The 26,160-nt window shown below is 42.2% G+C and overlaps 1 protein-coding gene across 18 annotated transcripts in view; it reads left to right on the top strand.

Annotated features, from left to right (window-relative positions):
• bent (projectin protein bent) overlaps positions 1 to 26,160 on the top strand; it is a 117,510-nt gene that overhangs the window by 14,626 nt on the left and 76,724 nt on the right. For 8 of the 18 annotated variants that reach the window (XM_076520221.1, XM_076520219.1, XM_076520231.1 and 5 more), the window contains exons 4-24: positions 4,869 to 5,031; positions 5,602 to 5,743; positions 8,459 to 8,594; positions 9,917 to 10,120; positions 11,559 to 11,860; positions 13,834 to 14,051; positions 14,990 to 15,395; positions 15,990 to 16,162; positions 16,222 to 16,392; positions 16,471 to 16,550; positions 16,644 to 16,809; positions 17,035 to 17,259; positions 17,733 to 17,894; positions 18,238 to 18,288; positions 18,586 to 18,603; positions 19,385 to 19,429; positions 19,508 to 19,543; positions 19,632 to 19,685; positions 19,763 to 19,819; positions 20,152 to 20,199; positions 20,323 to 20,394. In XM_076520221.1, coding sequence (XP_076376336.1) covers positions 4,869 to 5,031; positions 5,602 to 5,743; positions 8,459 to 8,594; positions 9,917 to 10,120; positions 11,559 to 11,860; positions 13,834 to 14,051; positions 14,990 to 15,395; positions 15,990 to 16,162; positions 16,222 to 16,392; positions 16,471 to 16,550; positions 16,644 to 16,809; positions 17,035 to 17,259; positions 17,733 to 17,894; positions 18,238 to 18,288; positions 18,586 to 18,603; positions 19,385 to 19,429; positions 19,508 to 19,543; positions 19,632 to 19,685; positions 19,763 to 19,819; positions 20,152 to 20,199; positions 20,323 to 20,394 — 2,929 coding nt within the window. Of the gene's footprint in view, positions 1 to 4,868; positions 5,032 to 5,601; positions 5,744 to 8,458; positions 8,595 to 9,916; positions 10,121 to 11,558; positions 11,861 to 13,833; positions 14,052 to 14,989; positions 15,396 to 15,989; positions 16,163 to 16,221; positions 16,393 to 16,470; positions 16,551 to 16,643; positions 16,810 to 17,034; positions 17,260 to 17,732; positions 17,895 to 18,237; positions 18,289 to 18,585; positions 18,604 to 19,384; positions 19,430 to 19,507; positions 19,544 to 19,631; positions 19,686 to 19,762; positions 19,820 to 20,151; positions 20,200 to 20,322; positions 20,395 to 20,942; positions 21,000 to 21,469; positions 21,524 to 21,608; positions 21,675 to 21,759; positions 21,817 to 22,065; positions 22,117 to 22,175; positions 22,233 to 22,896; positions 22,948 to 23,024; positions 23,082 to 23,149; positions 23,201 to 23,282; positions 23,340 to 23,424; positions 23,491 to 23,563; positions 23,621 to 23,698; positions 23,765 to 23,846; positions 23,904 to 23,984; positions 24,141 to 24,213; positions 24,271 to 24,348; positions 24,433 to 24,505; positions 24,563 to 24,639; positions 24,724 to 24,796; positions 24,854 to 24,930; positions 25,015 to 25,087; positions 25,145 to 25,221; positions 25,306 to 25,378; positions 25,436 to 25,505; positions 25,572 to 25,643; positions 25,701 to 25,772; positions 25,839 to 25,926; positions 25,984 to 26,053; positions 26,120 to 26,160 lie in introns of all 18 variants that reach the window. The other 10 variants (XM_076520220.1, XM_076520232.1, XM_076520230.1 and 7 more) reach the window with 3 other exon arrangements.

Raw genomic sequence — 26,160 nt, 5'->3', positions numbered from 1 at the left:
CACACGGTCTCTTTGAATCGGCTGCTATCATCTCATTAAATCATTCTAAATGCTTAATGCCTCTAAAGATGGATATTTACGGAATGGAATAATAGAACGCTCTAATAGAGTGGAATAAAGTGGAATAAAGCGGAATAGAGTTGCAGCTACTTGCTCGTGAAGTATCCACCCTTCGCGGTCGCTGCCATTTTAACTCGAAATCCAAAATAGTTTCTCCGACCTATACTATCTCTCCATTTTACATAACCCAGCGCATTCTATGCGTATGTATTCGAATTTTGCGGCTCAAGCGACGGGAACGGTTTCGATGGTTCTTTATTTAAATGACATTAAAATTATCTCGAAACGTAACGCGACAATTTTTAGTCGCACCTTCGAAGTCAGCACTCGATTACATTATAGCGTTAAGATCGCGAAAATCCTGCAAAACTTACGAAACTTTCTCGATTCATTTGGTCACTTGCTTACTAAATAGATCGCGGATTTTACGCGTTTATGGCAAAAATAAATCAGCGAAGAACCGAGCATCGAAGACATCGGAAGAATTTCAAACAACGTTGCTACGTTATTTCCAAGTTCTTGGAACTGTTCGAAGAAGAGATAGATTGTTATTTAACACCTGTTTCGTAGAATTGATGCGCGAAATTTTTGATTTGCACAGAGATCCGCGACTTTTCCTTGCGACTGTGCCGCGGATCATTGTGCAAAATAAAAATTGTTTGAAATGCAACAAACCGAGGTTAAATAGAAATTGATTCGTTTTCTTGATATATTTAATAAGCTGAAAATATCGCGAGGAAACGGTCTTGAATTGTTTCTTTTTCGAGTCTACTTATGGCTTGTTCTACAGCTATAGTGATCAGAACTTCGTTATTCACGATTTCCAGTGTTCACGATTTTCCTTTTCTAACGATCATCCATCGATAAAAGAAAATGCTCTGCATATTCAACACTAAACCTACCAAGCAGTAATACTAACTGGCATGTACTGCTTCACAAAAGTGAGAAGACCGAATTCATCTAGAATTTGTAAAGTTTTTATTATAAAACTTGCTCCAATAATATAACTTATTCGAGCGTTTACCACGAAAGATTCTCGGAACTTTGCAGAATTGCAAAATAAGAAAGCGGTCACTTCGACCGCGGTAGGTTTGATGTTAAGAAAATCGATTCGATATTAAAAGGAGAGTCGTCGAGATCAGCTTACGAAAGGACTCGGACACTCGAACGTTTCGAAGCGGGCCGAGCTCGGATTAACGAAGCGCCGCGTTGAAGCCTGTTTCGTCGAGTTTCGGGTGTAAGCAGCCGGAATTGGGTCGAAAGTTGGTTCTCCGGGGGCCATCGCGACGAGACGTTGTATTTTCGGAGCGGATCGACAGACGTGATTCCCGTGAATTTCTAAAAGTAACGCGAGCCTTCGACGCGCGTTTCACCGCTTCCGAATATTAGCCGCTCTCCCTCGCAAAATTGTTTCGCGTTTCGTGGCGAGGGCCGATCGCGGATCGCGGATCGCGAATCGCGAATCGACCGGACGACCCACGACAAGTCGGTGGAAACAGCTGCAGCCTACTTCTTCGCTAAAGTTAGGCTCGCGTGTTCGCCTTTGCGCTCTCCTCTCGCGCGATCTCGTTCCGAACGAACGATCGTGTTCCCTCCCGTTTCTTTATTTTCCGTCGCGACCCTATAAACTCTTTTACTCGCCGCTCGTAAAGTCGCGGAAAGAAGCCCGCAGAAAATGGCCGCTCTCTTGTCTGCCACAGAAGATGCTCACGTCGAAGATAATTGCACCAAATGGCGCATCTGCGATCGAAAATGCTGCACTGTTTTCTGCATTCTTCTTGAAATTCCGCGTAATACTTTCTCCATTTTTATTTCACGTTTCAATTCTTGTGTTGGGAACCAAATTTGTAGGTTTAATTTCAAAGCTACGAGTCTTTTTGCATGCATTATTAGCTCTTGTATGCGCGGTCTAAATATTTACAATATTGGAACTTAGTTATTTAAATTGTTTCATGTGTATTTTGTATTGGCAACCAAATTTTTAGGTAATTTTTTAGCTATGAGTTTTTTTCATACTACATGTTATTAACTCTTGTATGCTCAGTCTAAATATTCACGATATTCGAAGCTTAGTTATTTAAAATGTTTCATATACATTTTGTACTGGCAACCAAATTTGTGGGTAATTTTAAAACAATGAGTCTTTTGCATACTATATGTTATTGGTATGCACAGTCTAAATATCCACAATATTTGAAGCTTAGTTATTTAAAATATTTCATATATATTTTGTACTGGCCAATCAACTTTGTAGGTAACTTTATGAGTCATTTCTCATACATTATTAACCCTTGTACGCTCAGTCTAAATATCCACGATATTCGAAGCTTAATTATTTAAAATATTTTATATACATTTTCTTTTCGTGATACGTTAAACGGTGCAAAAAATTGCTAATATTGCTAATTTCCTAAAAAATTGCTCAAAATTACCGAAGAAAAAAATAAGAATCCGGGTTATTGTACAATATAACGTAGGTTTACTCGATGCAACGGATTGCTGCGATAACGTTTAAAGAACGTGAACAGAATATTTTCGGATATTTTTGGGAGAACATGAAAATTCTCGGAAGGGTTACGGTAAACTCGGTTGCCAACGCAGAGGTTAGATCAACAAATTGTATCTGAACGTGAACGCGAAGAAATGAAGCACGTTCCGCGGTGTCTAAAAACAGAAAATGGGCGCGCGAAGTTCAGAAGCTTGCGACGAATGGGAAACCGACGCGTTGATGTTCTATGCCTTAGAGAACAGTCGCCGATGTTCCCGCGATCGCAAATGCGCGTCCCTTAACCGTTTCGTCTTCGGATATCGACGTCTAATCCGCTTCTATCGGGGAACAAACGGTGAATTTTCGGGGAATCGCGCGTTGAATGGGCGCTGGCCGTTGAACCCGGGTATTAAAGAGGGTCTTTATTGATGGGACGTCGCTGAGGCCGGCCATTAGAGACTCTCTTCCTGCTAGGTAACAACGAGGCCGCAGTGCGATACCGCTGGTCCGTAGACAGGGCTGACTAAACAAAACAGAAAAGTTATTCCTGGCATCGGCCACCGCATAATCGCGGCGATCCTCCTCTAGGAAGAGTCCGTCGAGCGTAGAAAATGGTTGGTTCCCGTGTTGCCAAGCGGCCGAGCCTCGTCACATCAAGTGCTCGGACGCGACGCGACACGAGACGGCTTCTTGACAAGCGAATGACAATTGCCGAAGAAACTCGACGCGAGACATCGTTGCCCGCTAAACGATCCCGACGCAGCGGCTCGTTGGGCTCGTCTCCCGTCGTGTTCTCGACGATCTGGCGATAAATAGATCCGCGAAACGGATTACGTTCCTAATACCGGTGCTAGGTGATCGCGGGCCGTGGAAACAATTGGATAAGGACAAGGACGACGACAGGAGTTGGCCGAGATTTCGTCGACGATGAACATTTCTCGCGCTGTTACGATTTTCAGACGGATTTTCGCGGACGACGGGAGACAGAGGCGAAAATTTGATCGTCCGTAATGATTTATTTGTTTGTTGAATATTTATTTGTCGAACATATACAGGAAGTTAGTGGTTAGTTATGAAATTGCGTGAAAAAAATAGAAAATACGAAGGTTTAATTGAATTGAGAATGACTTGATGCAGAGTTAAAGTAAAAAATGAAAATAAAAAAGAATAAGATTATTGTAATTTCTTGAATTAATATGATAAATCTGATTCAGAAAGGAAGCTAAAGAATTTTTATTACATGTGCAGGTTCTAGAGCCTTTAGTGCGCCAGAAATAGTAAAAATGATGCAACAATTATGCACAAATTGTACAGAATCTATGCAGAGCCATCGTAGGATCGTAATTAGTTGCATTTGAATTTTGAAAACGTGGAAAGAACGATTGCACATTGACTATTATTAGTTTTATGAAACTCTTGTCTTAACAAAGAATAATGTCTTAAGGTGACTCGGGAAGTATTCAAGTTGAAATCGGACGAAATGTCCAGACTAGAAAGGCAGCCTTAAACGCTAACAATAATTCACAATTAATTTATTCATTCGTTAAAGAGTCGCTAGTAAATAGCCTCGCATGATGAATAGACAGCGGACTTCATACAAAAGTGATTAAGCGAAATTTAGCACATCGAATGCATCGGAAAAATTAACTTATTCAAATCAACTTATCAAAATAGCTGAGAATGAAAATAAACTATTTAACACGAGGTCTAATATCGATGTCTAAAAAAGTGGCTGGTATGTGTCGCCTCGTAGAAAATATAAGATTAAATTTATTTAAATTTCTCCCAATTTTTATAACAATAGGTGCGCACATTTTTAAAAAATTTCAATGGAAATAGCTTCATAATTTCATTGATCAGCAACGGTACGTTTAGCGTTAACTCACGCGGTGTATTTTTATTTCGAACAAAAATCCGCGGTGCAACGATTAATTTAACAGAACAGAATTAATTTAACATCGTCATTTTACTATTAATCCTAATTAGGCACCTCGAGCCTAACACCCGCGTGTCCAAAAATGGCGAACCGTGTCGCCGCTGTTTCCGCAACATGGGAAATCGTGTCGCGTCTGATCGAGCGCCGACCTGTTCTACTGACCGCACATTCGTCGAACATTCTACTAACAGTTTAACGAATTAGCGACCCAACTAATCGTTTGCCGGTGTTGCAACGAGCGTAACAGCTGTTGTCGCGCGTAACAACTCGCGCGACACGGCTGTCCCGCGTCTGTCTCTGTGTGCGGCCATGCGTGAGATATTGTGGCAACAAGCGTAACAGCTTCGATAATCGGCTCTTACAATTCTTGATCGCCGGTTACAGACAAATCGACGGCATCGCGCCAACTTTCGCGAAAAAGCCCGCAATCAGACAGGAGGACGATGGTAAACGACTACTTTTCGAATGTCGCATCACAGCCGATCCCACGCCAAAAGTTACGTGGTTTCACGATGGAAGTATGGTCAAAGACTCACCGAGGCACAAGGTTAGCCAACCCGCGAGCAACACGTTCGTTTCGTTTAGGTTCTCTTAGTTATAATTTTAGCTTTTCTTTTTTCTTGCTTTTAGTTTTAGCTTTTTCGTTCAATTTCTTCCAATCTTTTGCATTCCATGGAGAACAATCTGGCCTAAGAAAATCTCTTGGCGGCAAGCGCCGTTACAGAAACTTCATTTCTAGAATTCGACGCGGCGTCGACTGCCACGTACTTTACGAGAATTTTATTACGCGTTCGCGTTTAACGTATAATAATAGCCGGCGACTTCGCTTCGCTAAGTTGTCCGAATGTTTCGTAATAGGGACGCGCGTTTGATCTTAGACACCTATCTCCAGCGAAAAGTTTATCGAGTTCCTTTTTGTCGAGTTTAGTGCGCGACGAACTATAATGTAATGTATAATCCATTCGCTGGATTAAAACGACCGGTTTTGAACTTTGGCTTAAGAAACGAGAAATTCTCGACGGTAAATTCGCGATTCGAGCGGCCGTCGAACGGGCCGTTTCGCGCGTCGTTAATCCTTCGTCGCACGTTGTCGTTAATCCTGCCGTGGTAATTTCAGCTGACCGTCGACAAAGATGGCCATTCGTACTTCGCGACGCTGGAAATTAAGAATGTGACCGTCGAGGATGCTGGCAAATACAAGGTCACCGCGAAGAACGAGCTCGGCGAGTCTAACGCCACCATTTCCTTAAACTTCGACAGTAAGTACCATATTAAATCGGCTGATTTATCGCTACCTGTGTACTCATATACGACGACGACACGTTTCACGTTTGCCTCGGCCACTTTAACTTGTTATACGAGTACCGCAGTTTATGGATCTTGCGAATGGATCCGTTCCGCGAATTTTGCCTGTCTTCGCGGACTGTTTTACTAAGACACAGAATGAACAGATAATCTGACCTGCGGATTTTATGCATTCGCATATGATACAAAAATATGCAGGTGTAATTTGAGACGACGAAATTGTTGAAAAAATTTAAGGGCACGTCATGTTCAATTCACTGAAATTATTCGAGGAAGAAAGAAATTTCTATCCGACCGACGTTTGTCGCAATCGACGACAAAGTTTGACCGCAATCGACGGTCAATTTTATTTTGCATAAAGAGATATAGTGTACTCGTAATGCATACAAATTCATAGTGTACTCGAAATTGTATAGAGATCCATAGTGTACTCGAAATGCATAAATATCCATAATGTGCTCGTAATGCATAAAGATCCATAATGTGCTCGCAATGCATAAAGATCCACGATATACTCGTAACGCATAAAGATCCATAATGTACTCGTAGTTTATAAAGATTCATAGTGTACTCGTAATGCAAGAAGATCCACAACAAGCTCGTAAAGCATAAAATAAAACGATCGCGATGGGAAGCTTGCAAACGTGAACCGGTTCGATCGGCATCCATCTCACTCCACTTTACGTTGCCTTTCACTCATTCGGGATGTATATCGATGATCCTCTCTATGTATATCTTCAGCCACACGCTTTGACATCTTCAGTGTCTTCACTCTGACCAACAAGTGTCACCCTGTCTCACGTTTCGTCCACGACGAGTCAACCTCGCTGTCTTTATTACATATTTTTTCCGTAATTCCAACCATCTCTCTTTCAAACATTTAATTGCCTGTTTCACATTTTTTTCTCTTTCTGTCTCCATCTCTCTCTCTCTCTGTGTCTGTTCTTCTCCGTTTCACACCGATTCATTTTATTTTTTAATGGTTTATCTCGGTCGAGCAATGAGCACGTATCGATTGTCGGCTCGACGGAGCGACGATATACAGCCCGGTGGTTGATCGTGGTCGATCGGCCAAGAGGAGCAAAATGACCAGGATCGTAGAGATCATAACGATTCTGATATTTCTGTTAATAATCTCAGTAACTAGTAAAACGCTGCTTGTATCACGTATTAATATATCGATCGAGCCGCGTGGCCGCCCGCGGGGCCCGAGAAGTCTCGGGGCCCCCGCGCCGGACCCCGCGGCTCGATCCACACGTCACGCTGGCGCTTTTTTGACATTAGGTTGCTGCAGTCGCGCACATTTTTGTTCTATTTCGTTCGAGAGAGCGCGCGCCCATTGTTTTGCACGTGTTGGTTCTGTGAGAATACGTAGTCGCAGTCGACGCACTCGGGATTTTGTAATATTATTTGAGAACCGTCCAAAGAAAAAACCGAACGCAACGCAACCGCACACGCTAAGCACCGATCCCCGGCATCCGCGCGTCACAGCCGCGTGCCGGGGGTCCCGGCGTTTCAGTTAATTAACACGTTAAGCGCCACGCCGGTCCCTAGGGACCGGCGCTAGACTTTCCATTCAGGCCACGCCGGTCCCTGCGGACCGGCGACAGATTTTTCGTTCTTCTATCGCGGCGCGTGTGTCGGTCCTTGCTATTTGTGAGACTGAACATTTAAATTATGCGATATCGGTTTTTGTTTGGTCAATGCTTCAAGGAATAGAATAGAATACTTATTTATACGCCTCGAAGCATTCATTGATTGCTTTTTTATCTTCTACCAAGGAGAAGGGACTATAAGGATATAAACAAAGTATATACATAGTATTTATTACGATCAGAAAATGACAGGCTCTCGAGTACAGTTTATCTGCAAGTGGAAAGATAAACATACGAAGACAAGCTCCGGTCCTCAACCCGGGTTACGTTACCCGTTATCTGTTTATACTCTGGCTCGCCTATCGGCGCGCTGCCCGGCAGGGCCCGCCTGACGGCTTACTGTGGCTTCAGCGGAAAGGCGCAAAAATTCGGCGTGGCGCTTAACGTGTTAAATAGTTTGCGCACTTACTTACAATCGAAGGGAGTCCGCCGAGATCTCTCGTTGGACCGGCGCACGGAACGCCGGTGCGATCGCACACGCGTTGGACGAACGGTAGACGTTTTAACTCGCTTAACAAACCAAGTTGTTGTCGTGCTGTCTTTGAGAAACACTCTAAACAAACTCACCAAAAACCGATTAATTCTCACATCCGTACGTAAAACCGGCGCGACCATCGAGGAGGAGTGAACGGATAAAGGAGAAAAATGTCGACGAGAGCAACCTAAGTTAGGAGATGTCGCTGTTAGGGCTGGCGTCCTTCGCGCGAAGGGCAAACACGAGGCGCTGGGATACGAGCATAGAACTCTTGATAGCAGCAGAGGGGGTTCGAAGGCAGGTGAAATCGAATCGATACGTAGCTCTGACCTTGCATCGAAGGGCTTAAACCTTCCGCAACCAGGTCGGATACCGATCGTGATCGTCGCGACACGGACGAGGCTGCGGCGGGATTAAGCGACTGTAAATAAAACAAACAAATTAAAGAACAATCACACTCTTTAATATCACTCTCTGACAAAAAAAATAAACAAGCAAAGGGATGTATCGACACGTAGAATTGGTTTATGTGAGCGTAGGCGACGAGGCGCCCGTACCCGACGACGGTATTAAACCGACCTTCACCGAACGACCGGTAATAAGGCAATCCGACGACGGTAACACCATCACCTTCGAATGCCGACTAGTCGGCGATCCGAAACCGAGTGTCAAGTGGTAAGATCATGCGTGTCCCCGTGCACGAGCAACCATCGCCGATCTCGACGCGACCAGCGATTCCTGGTCGATGTTTCGCCGGCAAATTTTGGGCGAACCGGCTTCGCGACCGGCCGATGGGACACTAAGAAAGTTTCGCGACAGCCTCGTCTCAGAAACTCGAAGCTATTAATTAGATATTCATTCGGAACGATATTCTTCTCCGACGTTAATCAAATTCCAACGCGAGGAAATTTACGCCGATTTTCGCGTCGATTTTAACCCTGTTTAACCCAGTTTTGTTCTCGAGAAAGTGGGATTAACAATTAATTCAATGCACTTGGAAGTGAGATAGCGAGTTCTAATAAAGGAAGCGATGTTGTAGAACGTTTAAATAATATTTGCAGATTTTTGGGTCTTAACAGCTCCAATTATAATGCATGATTGATCGAAGGAGTTTATCTAAAAATTTCTCGTAGAAACATTTTCGTACTATCAGGAATTGTTAAATAAAAAGTCAGGAACCAGTCGTTTTGACTGGTTCGGTAGTTCTACTATTAAATAAATCCAGTCTTGTAATTATTACAAAACAGTATACATCGATCGTAATTAAGACTCGGTAGATCTGATATTAAAAAGCTTCGCTAATCAACCATTCGCTTGAGAATCCGGCGACAATGAGAAAACCTAGAAGCAGCACGAACTTCCTCGGTTACTCGATAACAGTCAGTCTGCCTAAAATTGAGACAAGTTAACACTATGCCGTCCGCAGATCTTAGATATGATTCTTTTGTTTGACGCCGGCATAATAGCTTGGAAATTTTAGATTTTAAAAAAGATTTCGAAGATGGCGGTAATATAAATACCTAAAATTAAGATAAGTCATCCGAGAATTTTCGTACTCAATTCTTAGTTAAATAAGCACAATACTATAGTTAGTTTGCTGCCTTTTAATACCCAAGAAATATAGTTCAAATGTTATTTCAGTTTTTTGAAATGGCACCAAAGTGGTACCGCCGAACGGCATAGTGTTAATTACCATAAATCAGGTTCGCCACATGCTATCCGATTTTCAAATAGAAAGAAAGAAAAATCGAAAAGATAGAAAATTCGGGAAGATAAAAAATACCCTAGCGAACAGAATGAACCCAAGTGTCTCATCGGCTGTTCGCGAAAAGTCGGTCGACCGCTCCTGTTTGCCGGGAAACATCCGGACCCGCATGCCTTTCGAGTATAGTCCTCGATTTCTTCCGAATGATCCGCGTACTTCCGATCGGCGTGTCGCGGTTTTTTGAGGAGTGTCGGGAGCATGCAGCACGTGATCTGACCCGTCCGATGATTAGGTATCACGGTACCGAAGAGGTGAGAGAAGGAGGAAGATTCAGCATGTCGCTGGAACTCGACCAGAAGCTGTACCACCTCGTCCGATTGAAGATCGACAACGTGGCGAAAGCGGACGCCGGCGAGTACAGAGCACTCGCGACGAACAAGCACGGACAGGGGGTGGCGACGATTAATCTCAACTTCGAGGGGGGCGACAAGCTAAAGTATGCATCCGACGATGAGCGAGTATCGTCGTGATCGATCCGCCGAAACTTTCCCACAGACTTTCCTTCTCGCGCAACGAAATCTCGGGCTCGGCTTGTGTCGGCTTGTTGCAGAAGGGATTTCCGCTTTTTTGTTTTTTGTAAGCTGTCTACAGTAATGTCTCCCTAACTGACGCTCAGATTCTGCAGAAAAACGGACAATTTCAGAAGAGGAGATACGATTACTCGAGCCTCCTTGTAGCTCGTTTTTATAGTCGTTGAAAGTTGGTAACTATAACAAACGAACCGCAAGACTCGAATAATCGTATCCCCTCTTCCGAAATTGTCCATTTTCGTGGACAATCCGAGCGACAATTAGAGAGACATTATTATATTAGGTCCAGTCATAAATAACTTCCGTTTCTTTATCAGACATTTATTTTGTTCTTTTTTCATCGGACATTTGTTTCGTTTCTTTTATCAGACCACTAGTTCGTTTTTGTATCAGACATTTATTTCGTTTCTTTTATCAGATATTTATTTTGTTTTCTTTTTATCAGATGTTTATTTCGTTTTCTTTTATCAGACATTTATTTTGTTTTTTATTTATTTTTTGCTTTCTTTTTTATTTTACGTTTTAAACTCTTATCTATTTAGCGAAAGCTTAGATTCGTAACAGATAAAAGGAACAAGTAATGTCTCTCTAATTGACGCTTAGATTGCGCACGAAAATGGTCAATTTGGGAAGAGGAGATGCGATTATTCGAGCTTTATGGATTGTTTTTATAGTAATGAATTGTCAACGATTATAAAAACGAGCTGTAAGGCTCGAATAATCGTATCTCCTCTTCCCAAATTGTCCAATTTTGTGCACAATCTGAGCGTCAGTAAGGGAGACATTACTGTAAATCCTGCCCGGACGCATCGGAAGTTGTTGAAAAGAGGTTTGGAAATCAGTACAAGATAATACAGTTGAAAGAAGAACAATGATAACAAGTGAGCAAAAAAGACATTTAAAATACGGTACAATAGAATAAAATACAAAACAAAAGTAATAGAAAAATAGTTAAACAGCGGATTTGATGCATTTATCATAGAAAATGATCAAGTCTGCGAGGATCAAAACTGTGAGAACATTAAAAAAACTACAGGATTATTGTTATACTAATTTCAGCCCATTACGATCATCGAAAGAGAAAACACATTTGCATCTAATTTGTGTTTCTCGCAATTGATCCGTTTAATTTGTATTTCGCACGAAGAGATCCAGCAATAGCGTTAGAAACGCGATCGACAGGGAAGGAAACCGTGGGAAATTTTCCGTGATCCATTTCGTGTCGCGACGGTATGCCTCGTCGAACGGAGAAGAGGGTCTCTGTCCGGTGCAGGTCCGGTCTCCGACAAAGCCGGAGAACGGAACTGTCGGACGGTTGTGGTCTGACGAATCGCTTACACGCAGAATACCGGACGGTAAGCCGCCGCGTTTCCCGAAGAAACCGACGATCCGACAGGAGGGCGACATCCTGATTATGGAGTGTATCCTGGAAGCGCACCCGGTACCGGACATTACGTGGTACCAGGGACAAAAACCGATCACCGACAGCACCCGCGTCAAGATGTCGCGCAAGGCCACCGGAAAGGACACGTATTTGCTCACGCTCGAGATCTCGAATCCGACGAAGGCGGACGGCGGAAATTACCGGTGCAACGCGTTTAACAACTTCGGCGAGAGTAACGCCAACATCTCCCTCAACTTTCAAGGCAAGTCCCCCGACGACGATGCAACGCGGCGGAGTCTCTCGTTGGTTCAATTATTTCTCCCACTCTCTCTCCCTTTCCGTCTCTTTCTCTCTGCGTTTTTCGTGCTCCGATTTTTCATCGATTTTCCTCAACGCCTAGATCGTCGAGATCGCCGCGCTCGATGAGACGCGCGATTTAGCAATCTGGACGTGAACGTTCGAAGACTTTCAGGAATAGCAAGAAATGATCGATCTGAGATCGATTGCAATGTACAGTGGAGAATTCGATTATTATTACATATGTGTACACGATGTGTATTCGAAGCGAAAGTTTGCAAAAGTCGGAAGTTCTAAAAATCGGCAGTCTATTAAATATTGTCAATATGATGAAATATTATCAATATATTAAATATTATCAATATAATGAAATATTATCAATATATTAAATATTTTCAATATAATGAAATATAATCGAATGTTACATAATCAAATGTTACGAATATATCAAATGTTATATTTTTCACGATTTACACTGTTTAGTAAAACTGTTGCCTTGAATAATCAAAGATAGCAATATACAGGGTGTACAGAATTTTCAGAAAGGAATCACTGTGAGCAAATAACAAGCATTCCATAAGAGCATAAAGTACACTGCATTGGTAAATTTTGCTGACGGTTTATCGTAGACTGCTCTATCAGTAGATTATTTATACTTTTCGATGCAGCAGATATTACATTATTTTGTAACGATGGCCATGTACCAAGGACTCCTTTGATTCTGTCTTCGAAGTTCTACAAGTTTCGTTTGTCTACTTTTTGGTCGAATGCTAGCGATCTTTGTACAATGCAGAATGTACAACGTAGATCTCTATTTTTTTTTATTTAACTGTAACCTCCAAGGAGAGGTATTTCTGCAATCCTCATTGCACACATGATATTTACGATATAAAATTCATTGTAGAATCTTGCACGTGTCTTCAAGTATGTGTTCAGCCAAATTTGTTCACTGAAATATAAATCATTATAATATAATATATGAAATATAAATCAAATTTGGCTGAACACATACTTGATAACACGTGCAAGATTCTACATTGAATTTTATATCGTAAATGTCATGTGTGTAATATTATTATTATTTTATTATAAAGACTATATATAGACTATATAAATCTTATAAATCTTATAAATATAAACCATATAATACATCATTTTATAGTTTCGAATGGAACACATTTTTAATGCATTTTCAGAGCTACGATTTCCATTCCTCTGAACACGTAGCCCATCGAAAACTGAATGAAAAGCGTCCTGTATCTGTTCAACCGCCACCGTACGCCTGGAACATAATCGAAAGATCACGTCCGCTTAAATCGTTCGAATGTCACAGCTAGTCCGAACATTTTTTGGAAACACCCGCGACACATTTGGGAACCCGCAGAGAGACCAACGAGACCCAAGCCTCCCCCGAGAGCCCCTTCTCTATAGCACCTTCTCTCCATAGCACGTTCTTCCCGTCAGAGTCGTTCGAAGCTTGCCAGAGGAACACGGTTTCTCTGATACCGCGTCTTTTCTTCTCTTATCGCGCCCGTTTCCGCGACCGTTTCCGCATCGTTCGCGGCCGCAAACGCGAACGTTCCGCGTGTAGGTGTCGCGCGTCATTCCCAAGATCAGGTAAGTAGTTACGTAGCACTGACTAATCATTGAGTCGTTCTCTCATCGCTTTCTAACCGGCGCGCGTTCCCGTCCGGATCCTGAGAGATCGACGGTGCCGTGGATCCGGGCGGGGATCGCGATCGACGCATCTCAATCACTAATCACGAAGGGGAACTGAGAAATACCTTTTCTGGAACTCCGTGAGACCGGGTCGCAATTTGTCGTCGACACGGAACGATTGCGGCCCGGTGGCGATCGTTTCCGGGAATTCCGTATTGCCGGAAGCGATGGCCCGCACGAGAACCGTCCTGTCTAACCGTGGATCTTTCCAAGATGCAGAGGAGGGGCCCGGTTTCGCGCCGTCGTTCGTCGAGAAACCGCGTATCATTCCGAACGAAACCGGCACCCTGATCACGATGAAGTGCAAGTGCAAGGCGAACCCGAAGCCGGAGGTGACGTGGTACCGCGGGACCAACGTGGTCAAGGAGTCCTCCAAGATCTCGATCAAGACCAAGACCGTCGAGGAGGACGTCTACGAACTGATTATGGAGATCAAGGTCAGTGATGGCAGCGGTGACAAGGGTCGTTTGTTTAGCCGGACAAATCGTCGAGGATTTGGCAATTTCTTGGGGGACTGTAGGTCGTAGGTTTCTGAACTTTTAGGGGGTTTTATCGAAGCTGAAAGATTATGCTTTGTGATAGTTATGCTTTTGTTGAGGAAATTATTCGAATTTGTATAGAAAAGTCGAAGGATTTGGACGATTTGCCTGGGAGAAAAGTTAGGATTTTAAAGGAGGACTTCTAAAGGATCCTAAGTTGTATTTCCATGGGAATTCTTTAACTTTATTAGGGTTAAATTAAAGCTGAGAGATTATACTTTAGGATAGTTATACTTTCGTTGAAAAATTATTCGTATTTGTACAGGAAAATCGAAGGATCCCGACCATTTACCCAGGAGAAAAATTACGATTTTAAAGGGAAACTTGAAGACGGTCTTAAATTATATTCCCACAGGAATTTTGTGAACTTTATTGGGCTCAAATTAAATCTCAAAGATTATACTTTACGATAGTTATACCTTCGTTGAATAGATCATTCGAAATTGTATAAAAAAATAAAAAAATCCCGACCATTAACCCATGAGAAAAATTACGATTTTTAAGGGAAATTTCAAGTCGATCTTAAGTTGTATTCCTATGGGAGTTTTTGAACTTTACTGGGCTCAAATTAAAGCTGAAAGATTATACTTTAGCATAGTTATACTTTCGTTAAAAAAATCGTTCTTACTTGTACAGAAAAATCGAGAAATTCCGACCATTACTTAGGCGGAAAATGCTCGAATTTCAATGGGTTACTTCAAGTTAATTAAAAAATGTATTCTCGTGTATCTGATTTATTTCTGGATTGAAATTAAAGCTGCAAGCTGTCATTCAAGTCTGGCACCAACAATCAAAAGGCAAGAGCTCCGCGATAACGATCGATAAAATGCTTGCAGGATCCTTCGGCGCCGGACGGTGGCACTTACAGGTGTCACGTGAAGAACGAATACGGCGAGAGCAACGCCAACTTGAACCTGAACATCGAAGCAGAGCCTGAACCAGAGGGTGACGGGCCAACGTTCGTCGAGAAGCCTCGCATCCAGTCCCAGGACCAGGGCAAGCTCGTGATAATGGACTGCAAAGTGAAAGCGAAACCGAAACCGGAGATCGTGTGGACCCACGCGGGCAAGGTGGTCAAAGAGTCCTCGAAGATCTCGATCAACATCGTTCAAGAGAAGGAGGACATCTATTACATCAAGCTGACCTTGAACGACCCAAGCCCGGAGGACTCCGGCTTGTACAAGTGCAACATCAAGAACGAACTCGGCGAGCTGAACGCCAATCTCACGCTCAACGTAGAAAGTGAGTCGATCATTCCATCATTATGGTCGATCATTATTCGATCATTATTCCATTATTAGTCGATCATTATTCCACATCCACGATTATGCGGAATTATGATCGAATTCCTCCGCGAGTGTCAACGTAATCGTGATATCGCGTAATCGCGATAGAATTACGAATTAATTGATAATTAAATTGCGGGACAACAAGAAGCGAAGAATCGATTATCCGCGACGAATGTGATTAGTTCTAGATTCATAATTAGACCGTGGAGTTTATGCGCTTATGGCAAAATTGAGTAGCCGGAGCATGATATTGTAGAGACGTAAGAAGAATTTAATAATATTGTTATACTGTTTACAAATTATCAGAATTATTAAAAGAAACGAAATATCTGTACTTAGCTTCTGTTTCATGCGATCGCATCTCGCGAAATTTTTATTTCGCATAAACGTCCGCGGGCTATTAATAACGCCTGTGCAGAAATCAGCTGAGATTTTGCATCGTTCTTCAACTACATTCTAATTGAACCACACTCATAATCAGCGGTGTAATTTGGCCTAACTGCCTGTTCGATCCTCGGATATAATAACCGTTTATTCTCAATTACAGTTGTACCGGTGATCAAGGAGAAGCCGAAGGTGATCAAGATCGTGAAGAAGAGGACAGTGGTGGTCGAGTGCCACGTTCTGTCCAAATTCACGCCGGACTGCACCTGGTTCAAAGAGACGCAAGCAGTGAAGCAGGACACGAGGCACAAAGTGCACGTGGAACAAGTGAAAGAGGTAAGCTCTCATCGTCCTCGACGAAGCGCCGCGGAACTGATCGCGATTGTCGTTCGCAGGGAGAGTTCGCTGTGAAATTGGAGATCGAACAAGTATCGTCCTCCGACAAGGGTGTGTACAAATTGGTTGCCCGTAATGAGAAAGGTGAGGCGACGTCCCAGGTCGTCGAGGTCACGGACATCATGGACGAGGGCGAGAAGCCGAAGATAGCCTCCGGTTTGAAGTCGGTGGTACGTTGATCTACGAATTTATGTTTCTATTTCATAATTATACTCTTCTTTGGATTAACGTTCTCGTCGAATTTTCAGACGATAGAGGAAGGCAAAACGATCGAGCTTATAGCCAGTCTGGCGAAAGCGGACCGCAAGGTGACCATCTCGTGGTACAGGTAATAAGCGACAACCATAGTAATTGTGGCGAACAAAAAGTTCCCCGATTTATTCATTGATTCGTCGATCGATCGCGTTCCTCGCTTGTTCAGAGACTCCACGGTGGTGAAATCCTCCAAGGACATCATGATATCCTTCAACGCCACGGACATGAAGATGACCATCACGTCCGCCTCCACTTCGTACTCCGGAACCTACAAGGTCGTCGTCAGCAACGAGTTCGGCGAGGACCAGTCGTCGGCTCGCGTGGTCGTCAAGGTGAGTCAATTGTTGGAACCGACCTCGAACAACAACGATGTCACCTCTGTGCCGGCTCTTGTGTTACGATCTCTGACCCGTTGGAACCGAGAAGACTGTTTCGTTGAATCCCCCCCCCAGTCTGAATCGTTATTGATGTTAACCCCATCGTTGACGCGAGACAAATTGGAACGAACGTTGTTGTCCCTTCGAATGTTGCATGCAATGTCCTTGTACGTATTGTAGAAGAAAGAGGAAGAGAAGAAGGAGGAAGAGGAAGAAGAGAAGAAGAAGAAGAAGGTCGAGGAGAAGAAGGAGGAGGAGAAGAAGGAAGAGAAGAAAGAGGAGAAGAAGGAGGAGAAGAAGGAGGAGAAGAAAGTGGAGAAGAAGGAGGAGAAGAAGGAGGAGAAGAAGGCCGAGAAGAAGGTCGAGAAGAAAGAGGAGAAGAAGGAAGAGAAGAAGGAGGAGAAGGTAGAAACTGCTGAAGCCATCGCTCAAATTCTCCCATCGGAAGGGCTTTTGTTCCTTTTATCTTCTGCGTTCCCCTTGTTTTTGCACCCCGGTTGACAAAGTGCCGCGTCACTAACAGTTGCCCCCCACCCCCCTTACCCGTACATATTATACACTCCAAACATGACCACGCAGACGAAAACTTAATTCGATTGGCGGAGAACTTTGTGACGGTATCGTCTTCGGCAGAAAATCATAAATAGTAAATAAATGGTAATAAATATTGTACATCGCTGTGCAGCATAATAGTGAGATGACGTCAGTGATTGCAAACAATCTAGTCGTCCAAATCTCCAGAAGATGTTATCATTGTATATTTATGAAACAGTACGTTGTTGCATTCGGTTGTTTAATGTTCGCCAGAAATTCGAATTAACTTTTCGTTTGGTTCACACGATAATCCGGCTCTCTTGAACCCCATTTCGGTGCGTAAGGTAAAGAGTACGATCTGGAGCGACGAAGGGGAGTCCGATTACGATGAGAGCATCATTGAGGAGGAGGAGGAGGATGACGAAGAAGTGGTGAGTGTAATCGAATCCAGCGTCGCGGAGCCGATTATCGAGGAACCTGACTCAGAAACAGTATCACAGATCGAGGTACACGAACACACTCCACCTGATCTACACGAACACGCATTACTCTTTCCTTTCTAGAAACGCTCTACTCTTTTTTAATCGTTACTCTACGCTTCTTTCACCGTTACTCTACTGTTTTTTTTATCGTTACTCTACTCTTTTTTCACCGTCACTCTACTCTTTTTTTCCTTTCACTCTGCTCTCTTTTTTACTTTTACTCTACTCTCTTTTTTCGCACGCGCGAATCACTTTTTCGAATTCGCGCGAGCCCTCGAGTCGTCTTTTCTCTACGCTTTCTCTCGAGGACAGCCGTTCTCCTTAAAGCAGTACGATTCACGTGTTTTTTTTCTCCACTATTTTCAAGGACTTACCCGACAACAAACCGAACGGTATCGACAAACCTGGTCTCAAGAAGGTACGAACTAATTTTTGGTACTCTCGTCGATTTTTTGTTTACCACGGGAACACTCGTTGCACACTCCGTTTCACACCGTTTACAATATTATCAAAGTTCATTCTCCCATTTGTGTGCACCTTTTGTGTCGCCTTTTGTGATCGTTTCGCGACCCTCTGTCTTAATCGACCCCCTTGTCTTAATCAGTCGACGAATTGCGCGACGAATTGTGTTCGGTTATCGTCGCCGAATAAATAAGTACGGAGCACGGTCGCGAGAACGAACGTTAATCGAGCCGTGTTTGTGTTTCTGTTTCAGAAACTGGAAGTGATTCAGGTGAGTCGCGAGGATCGGCTGCTTGAACTTCTCGGTGTATGCGGAGTATGCGAAGTATGCGCTCGAATCGTTTCACAGGCTTTTGCATTGCGAACTATTCTTTTCTTTTGCGACGCCCCTCGATGGCGATTTCTCTCGCGTGGCTTCTACATGCTTCTATATTATTTTCAGCTTTCGCCGACTAACCGATCTTCTGTTTCAGCGAATTTTCTTTCGCATCGTGGTCTTAGCGACTACACGATTTTACAGCAATTTCTTCCCAATTCGCGCTCAGATTGCGCACAAAAGTGGCTCGTTTTTATAGCTGTTGACAATCGGTAACTATAAAAACGGGCCACGAGGCTCGAACAATCGTGTCCCCCTTTCCCAAATGGTCCATATTTGCGCGCAATCCGAGCGCGGATTGTGGAGAAAATTACTGTATTTCGTTTCGGCTAAGTGCAACCGATGCGCACAAAACACCGTCCTCTCTACACAAAATGCTTTACACTCGAGCTTTTTAGCACTCCTTTAGAAGCTGGGCTATACAATTGATCCGAACAACCCCGTTCCTCTCGCATGTTCTGTATCTATGCTCCGTTTTCTTTTATTTTTGCATGCTTCTCTGCGTTGCGAACGATATTGTGCGAACGAATGAAAGACAATTGTGTGAAAAGTTTCATCTCTGTTTCTTCTTTCACGATGCTCGATAGGTTAACAGCAGGTAAAACGCATAAAATACGCTTGCTTCTTGTTAAATGATCGAATTACTTACCGATCGTCTTTTTTTGCCCTCGCGTAGAAGAAACCAGAAGAGAAAATTGCGGAGAAGAAGGAAGTGGAGAAGGTAAATTGTTCGAGTTCGCGCGAACAAACATAGTTCTAAGGGGTTCTTGATTAAAGACGGCCGTGTTTTTGTTTACAGAAAAAGATTGTGAAAAAAGAGGAAGAAAAGAAAGAGGTAAGCCTGCAGTTTTATTCGATGCGCATTTAATGCAACCGCTGCTGTTTGATCATTCATTTGCTAATTCGATCGTTCTCTGCGCTAGGAGGCCATGCTGAAGGCGGAGAAAACCGTGTCTCGCAAGCAGTCCATTAGCCGAGTAAGCAACGCGGTTCTTAGATCGTTTATTGAACAGTTTTTAGTAAAAGGCACTGATTTTTAATTTTTTATCATCAGGTGGAAGAACTGCGAACGGAAAGCCGAAGGAGCTCTTTGGTGTCGACGGAGGAAAAGGTTAAACGATGCTCCGTAATTTCACCCTTTGACCCTTTGCACTCGAACCAAGCGCAAATAATCGTTCTCTTCTCGTAAAAGACACTTTGACCGCTCTTCTGTCGGCTATCATTCGCAATGAAGGGATCACGCAAATTTTGTATAGTCAATTTGTCCGCATATGAATGAATTTTTCACACAGTTTTGGATCAAATTATTTTCTTGGAAATTTGCTGACTCGCAGGAAACTGCTCGCAGTGCCAAGGGTCAACGAACAGAATCTGTTGACACACGAACGATCGGTCCCAGTAAACAGCCAGATGTTTATTTATTTATTTTTTTTACACACGTAGATAAACGAAGACGGCTACACATCACCGCGACGCTTTTCGATTCAAAAGGTACACTCGCACGAATTCGGGAACGGTATTCGATTCGATCTACGCGAACGCAAGCTTGCGAATTACGAATCGTATTGTCGTGAGCGTTTATTTATCGGTTGTTTGTTCTTCTAATGGAAACAGGCCGAAGAGGAGTACAAATCGGAGAGCAGGCGGTCTTCGATCGTGAAGAAGGAGAAGGTGACGGCAGAAAAGGTGAGACAGCGAATTGTATCTTTTTTATTGTCGTTTTTCCATTTGTTCTTGTATCGTCCCAACACACGATTGATAGATCCTTAGAGTATCGTAATTAACATTGTCCAAAGTGTCGTTTGTACATACGGTGTGTCTCGATAACGGTGCCGTCCGAAAGTGGCGAATTGCTACGCGAAGAACGAGCGAACGGATTGATTTCTTAAAATCTCAACAGAATTTCTCGACGCCTAACGTTTTCAATTCGCCGCTTTCTCGCGCGCCTTAACATTGTCTTTGTTTCGATTGTTGAATATTAAAAAAGAAAACGTTCATTGTCGAATACGAAAGCAGTAAGTAGTTTATGTGAAACCTCCTCGCGAACGACTTCGGGAGGCCAAGTAGCGTTAATACCTAGTTGTGTGTCTTTTGTGCATGCACAAGTGCAGACAACGACGAGAATTAAGAGACAAAGGATCGAATATTCGCGCAGCGTAGGCCGTGAAGAAGTATATCGAGTTAGGGGATGGGACGATCAAGCGATCATTGTTTTCATTCTTTTGAACTTTTAGACAGCTAGAGAGGGCCCGAGATTATGGTCCGCGATCACGGTCGTTCGAGACACGAAGGTACACAAAACATTCCACATTTCTCCACATTCAACGATAGAGAATTTCTTAATAAATTGTAATCTAATGACACAGGGTATCCCATAATTATGTTAAAATCCGGATAGGCGTGATTCCTCGGGTCATTTGAAGCAACTTTTTCCTTAGCGAAAATGCAATCCGTGGCTTCGTTTACGAGTTATTAACGAAAAACACTGACCAATGAGAGGCGAGCGCGCCTAGGGCTGGGCGGCCGAACCAATCAGTGGAACTGGGCCCGACCGTGCGTTGGCTCGGCCGCCTTGCGCCAGCCTCTCATTGGTCAGTCTTTTTCGTTAATAACTCGTAAACGAAGCGGTGAATTGCATTCGAATGACCTCAGGAATCACCCCTTTCCGTGACTTATCGTTTGAAATGAAAATGAAAATATAATAGCAATTTTAGCGTTAGAAATAAAGGAACACGTCGACTCTATTTCACTGGGATTTTAGGGCACATCGAACGTGCGGCGTGTGTCGCTCACGCGCGAAAGAGCAAGCATGAAGGTAGACTATATTTCGACACAGACTGCTGTTAAACTTTTCCCAGTATAACAAGAGAATTTCTTTTTACAAAAAAGTATCATTTTAGGACACGATTAACGAGGCGTTGCTCAATCTTAAGCCATACGCACGCAGATCTCTTCCAGAGGTGGAGGTATACACTGCACACTATACACTTACACTCATACCAACACTGTCGCACGAATACCTGTACAAGCAATTCATAATCACGATTTTAGGTCGCTCTTCTGCCACGGGTTAACCTTAGAAAGAGTTCGCTGATCGGAAACGGCGAGGTACACGGGCTTCACGCTATTAATTATTAGGTCGCCGCGCACGAATGATCGGCGATACTGCGTATCGGAATTTTATTGAGATATCATATATCATGATAACATATATTATTGTTCTGGATTCGATGATGAAACGTTCGCGAGATTGACCACACAGTTTTTACGAAAGATTTCGTGCGCGGCAGCCTAAATTCAGACGGACGCGGCGATTTCGTCGACACGCAATAATACTTTTGGTTTCTTTCACTGTAGGACAAAGCAGCGCGTACACCTAAGCCGCAATCGTCAGACGATGAAATTGAGGTAGTTTATTATCTATATTTTTTTTTTTACAAGAATTGTAGTAACGATGAATATTTTAGGACATTTGGGCGGACAGACCGAAGGATCGCGAGTTTAAATCTATTAGACGGCACGAGGTACGATAAACAGTAAATTCTCCCTAATTGACGCTCAGATTGTACATAAAAATAGACAATTTGGGAGGAGACACGATTATTTCGCGGCTCCTTTTTGTACAGGTTGTCCCAGAAATGTCTCTCAATTTGGAAGCGGGGGATTCCTAAGGTCATTTGAAGTAACTTTTTCCTTAGCGAAAATGCAATCAGTGGCTTCGTTTACGAGTTATTAATGAAAAACTGTGACCAATGAGGGGCGAGCTCTACTGGCGCGAGACGGCCGAGCCAATGAGCGCAACTGAGCTCCGCGCGCTTGTAGGCTCGCGCCGCCTCGCACCGCCTCGCGCCAGCTGAGCTCGTCTCTGATTGGTCACCGTTTTTCGTTGATAACTCGCGAATGAAGCCGCGGATTGCATTTTCACAAAGGAAAAAGTTACTTCATATGATCTCAGGAACCCCGTATTTCCAGATTGTAAGACATTTTTGGAATATATTGCAATTACCGATTGTCAACAATTATAAAAACGAGCCGAATATATAATCGTATGATAATCGTATAATAATCGTACCTCTTCTTCCCAAATGCTACATTTTTATGAACAATCTAAGCGTCAATTAGGGAGAATTTACTGTAAACCACGTAGTCGATGATAAATGGTCCGTTTAATCGAACGAATCGTTTTAGGTTTCTCTCGAACGCTCTGTTAAGTCGCGCGATCGTGAACCACGCGATGAGGTAGCTAATCGCTTTCTTTATTTTTTTTTTTGTGATCGCAATCGTTCGTACAGAAGTATAAATTGAAAATATTCTAGGACGTCTGGGTGGACAGGCCGAAAGATCGCGAAACGAAACTCATTGAACGGAGCCAGGTATTTCGATAGAAATCCGTATTGAACGATCAGTTTCTATCAGTTTTAAATCACGCGATGCATTTTAGGACCTGTCCAAGCCTTCCGCCGTGTCTCGTAAATCGCAGGGAGAAATCGAGGTATCGCGGGGCGTTCAATTACTTTTATCTTAATTAGCGACGCGACAATGTTGCACGTGCCATAATGCAAAAATATTTTTAGGACGTACGACCGGACAAGTCGAAGACAAACGAAGTGGCGACGCGTGTAAAACCGGAGGTAGAATTAATTTCTAAAGTATCGACGATAGAAAGATGCTAAAACGATTGACGATCATGTTTTTACAACTCGGGAATTATTGCAGGAAACGACGTACACGCGAAAACCATTAAACGCACCGTTTGCACAGAAAATAGACGACGAGATAGAGGTAGTACACGTACGAAAATGTTATGTTCATTTATTTTCGGAACGAGAAATTCACGCGTGAAAATATTTTTTAGGATATTTGGGCGGATACGCCGAACGATCGCGAAATAAAGTCTATTCGACTAATTCAGGTACCGTTTCGAAATGATTCCAATTAATCGGAATGTTAAATCGACGAACAATTTTCTGTGATCGTGAAATTTTTGCAGGAAACATCACACACACAGAAACAGATAAACACGCCGTTAACACACAAAGTAGATGATGAGATAGAGGTATTTTGCGACATTAAATGTTTACAAGATTATGTTTCTCTTTTTCTGTTAGCAACACATAGTTAATCGTGAAACATTTTAGGATATCTGGAAGGATAAACCAAAAGATCGCGAAATTAAACCGATTAGAAACATCGAGGTATTCTGCTTTCATAGTAATTCAAATTGTCAAAAGATTCAGTTAACGATTGTACTTTTTACCAATGTGAAATTATTGCAGGAAACAATATACACAACAAAACCAATACATACATCAAAACCAATACACACGTCAAAATCGATTCAAACATCAAAATCGATTCAAACGACAGAACCAATAGAAACATCGAAACCAATACACACACGATCTACACAAAAAGTAGATGACGAGATAGAGGTAGTATGCGATCAGAATTTCTATTTTTTTCTTATTTTTGGAGCCGAAATCTTAATCGGGAACATATTTCTAGGATATTTGGGCAGATAAACCAAACGATCGTGAAATTAAACCGATTAGAAATATCGAGGTATTTCTTCTACAGTGATACAAATTGTCAAGAGATTAGGTTGAAAATTGTATTTTTACCAATGTGAAATTATTGCAGGAAACAATACACACGTCAAAACCGAAACAAACATCGAAACCAATACACACACGATCTACACAAAAAGTAGATGACGAGATAGAGGTAGTATGCGATGAAAATTGTTAGTTTTTTCTTATTTTTGGAGCCGAAATGTTAATCGGGAAAATATTTCTAGGATATCTGGGCAGATAAACCAAACGATCGCGAAATTAAACCGATTAGAAACATCGAGGTATTGTTTTTTAGTAATTCAAATTGTCAAAAGATTAAGTTAACAGTTGTATTTTTATCAATCTGGAATTATTGCAGAAAACAATACACACGTCAAAACCGACACAAACATCGAAACCAATACACACACGATCTACACAAAAAGTAGATGACGAGATAGAGGTAATATACGATGAAAATTGTTAGTTTTTTCTTATTTTTGGAGCCGAAATGTTAATCGGGAAAATATTTCTAGGATATCTGGGCAGATAAACCAAACGATCGCGAAATTAAACCGATTAGAAACATCGAGGTATTTCTTTTTAGTAATTCAAATTGTCAAAAGATTAAGTTAACAGTTGTAATTTTATCAATCTGGAATTATTGCAGAAAACAATGCACACGTCAGAACCGACACAAACATCGAAACCAATACACACACGATCTACACAAAAAGTAGATGACGAGATAGAGGTAATATACGATGAAAATTGTTAGTTTTTTCTTATTTTTGGAGCCGAAATCTTAATCGGGAAAATATTTCTAGGATATCTGGGCAGATAAACCAAACGATCGCGAAATTAAACCGATTAGAAACATCGAGGTATTTCTTTTTAGTAATTCAAATTGTCAAAAGATTAAGTTAACAGTTGTATTTTTATCAATCTGGAATTATTGCAGAAAACAATGCACACGTCAAAACCGACACAAACATCGAAACCAATACACACACGGTCTACACAAAAAGTAGATGACGAGATAGAGGTAGCATACGATGAAAATTTTTATCTTTTTCTGATTATTGAAACCGAAATCTAAATCGGCAAAATATTTCCAGGATATTTGGGCAGATAAACCGAAAGACCGCGAAATTAAACCCATTAAAAAGATTGAGGTATTGTTCGAAAAAAATTCGAATCGTCATTAAATCAATAAATATTTCTAAAAACGTGCAATTATTGCAGGAAAAATCACGCACACCAAAACCAACACACACACCATGTTCACGGAAAATAAACGACGAGATAGAGGTAGTACACAATCATAAATATTCTTTTTATTTTTGGAGCTGCAAAAACCACTGAAAGAAAAACAATTTTTAGGATATCTGGGCAGATAAACCGAAAGACCGCGAAATTAAACCCATTAAAATGATTGAGGTATTGTTCCCAAAAAGTCCGAATTCTCATTAAAGTAATAAATATTTTCACACAAAGATACAATTATTGCAGGAAAAATTGCGAACACCACAAACAACACACAAACCGTCTACACAGACAGTAAATGACGCGATAGAGGTAGTGTAACGTGGAGAATATAATTTTCTTTTTACTTTTTGAATAAAAAATCACAGTCAGCAAATATCACTGAAAAAAATATTTTCAGGATATCTGGGCAGACAAACCGATAGATCGCGAAATCAAACCCATTAAATACGTTGAGGTATTGCTTATAAACAATTCGGATTATCAATAAATCAATGAATGTTTTTACAAACGTGCAATTATTGCAGGAAAAATCACGCACACCGAAACGAACACACACAAAATCTACGGAAAAAGTAGATGACGTAATAGAGGTAGTAGATGATCAAAAATTGTATTCTTTTTCATTTTTGTA

The sequence above is a fragment of the Megalopta genalis genome, chromosome 3, assembly GCF_051020955.1.
Source record: "Megalopta genalis isolate 19385.01 chromosome 3, iyMegGena1_principal, whole genome shotgun sequence".
In the NCBI taxonomy this organism is placed as follows: domain Eukaryota; kingdom Metazoa; phylum Arthropoda; class Insecta; order Hymenoptera; family Halictidae; genus Megalopta; species Megalopta genalis.
Note: the sequence above shows the minus strand (reverse complement) of the source record. Positions and strands in the feature narration are given on the sequence as shown.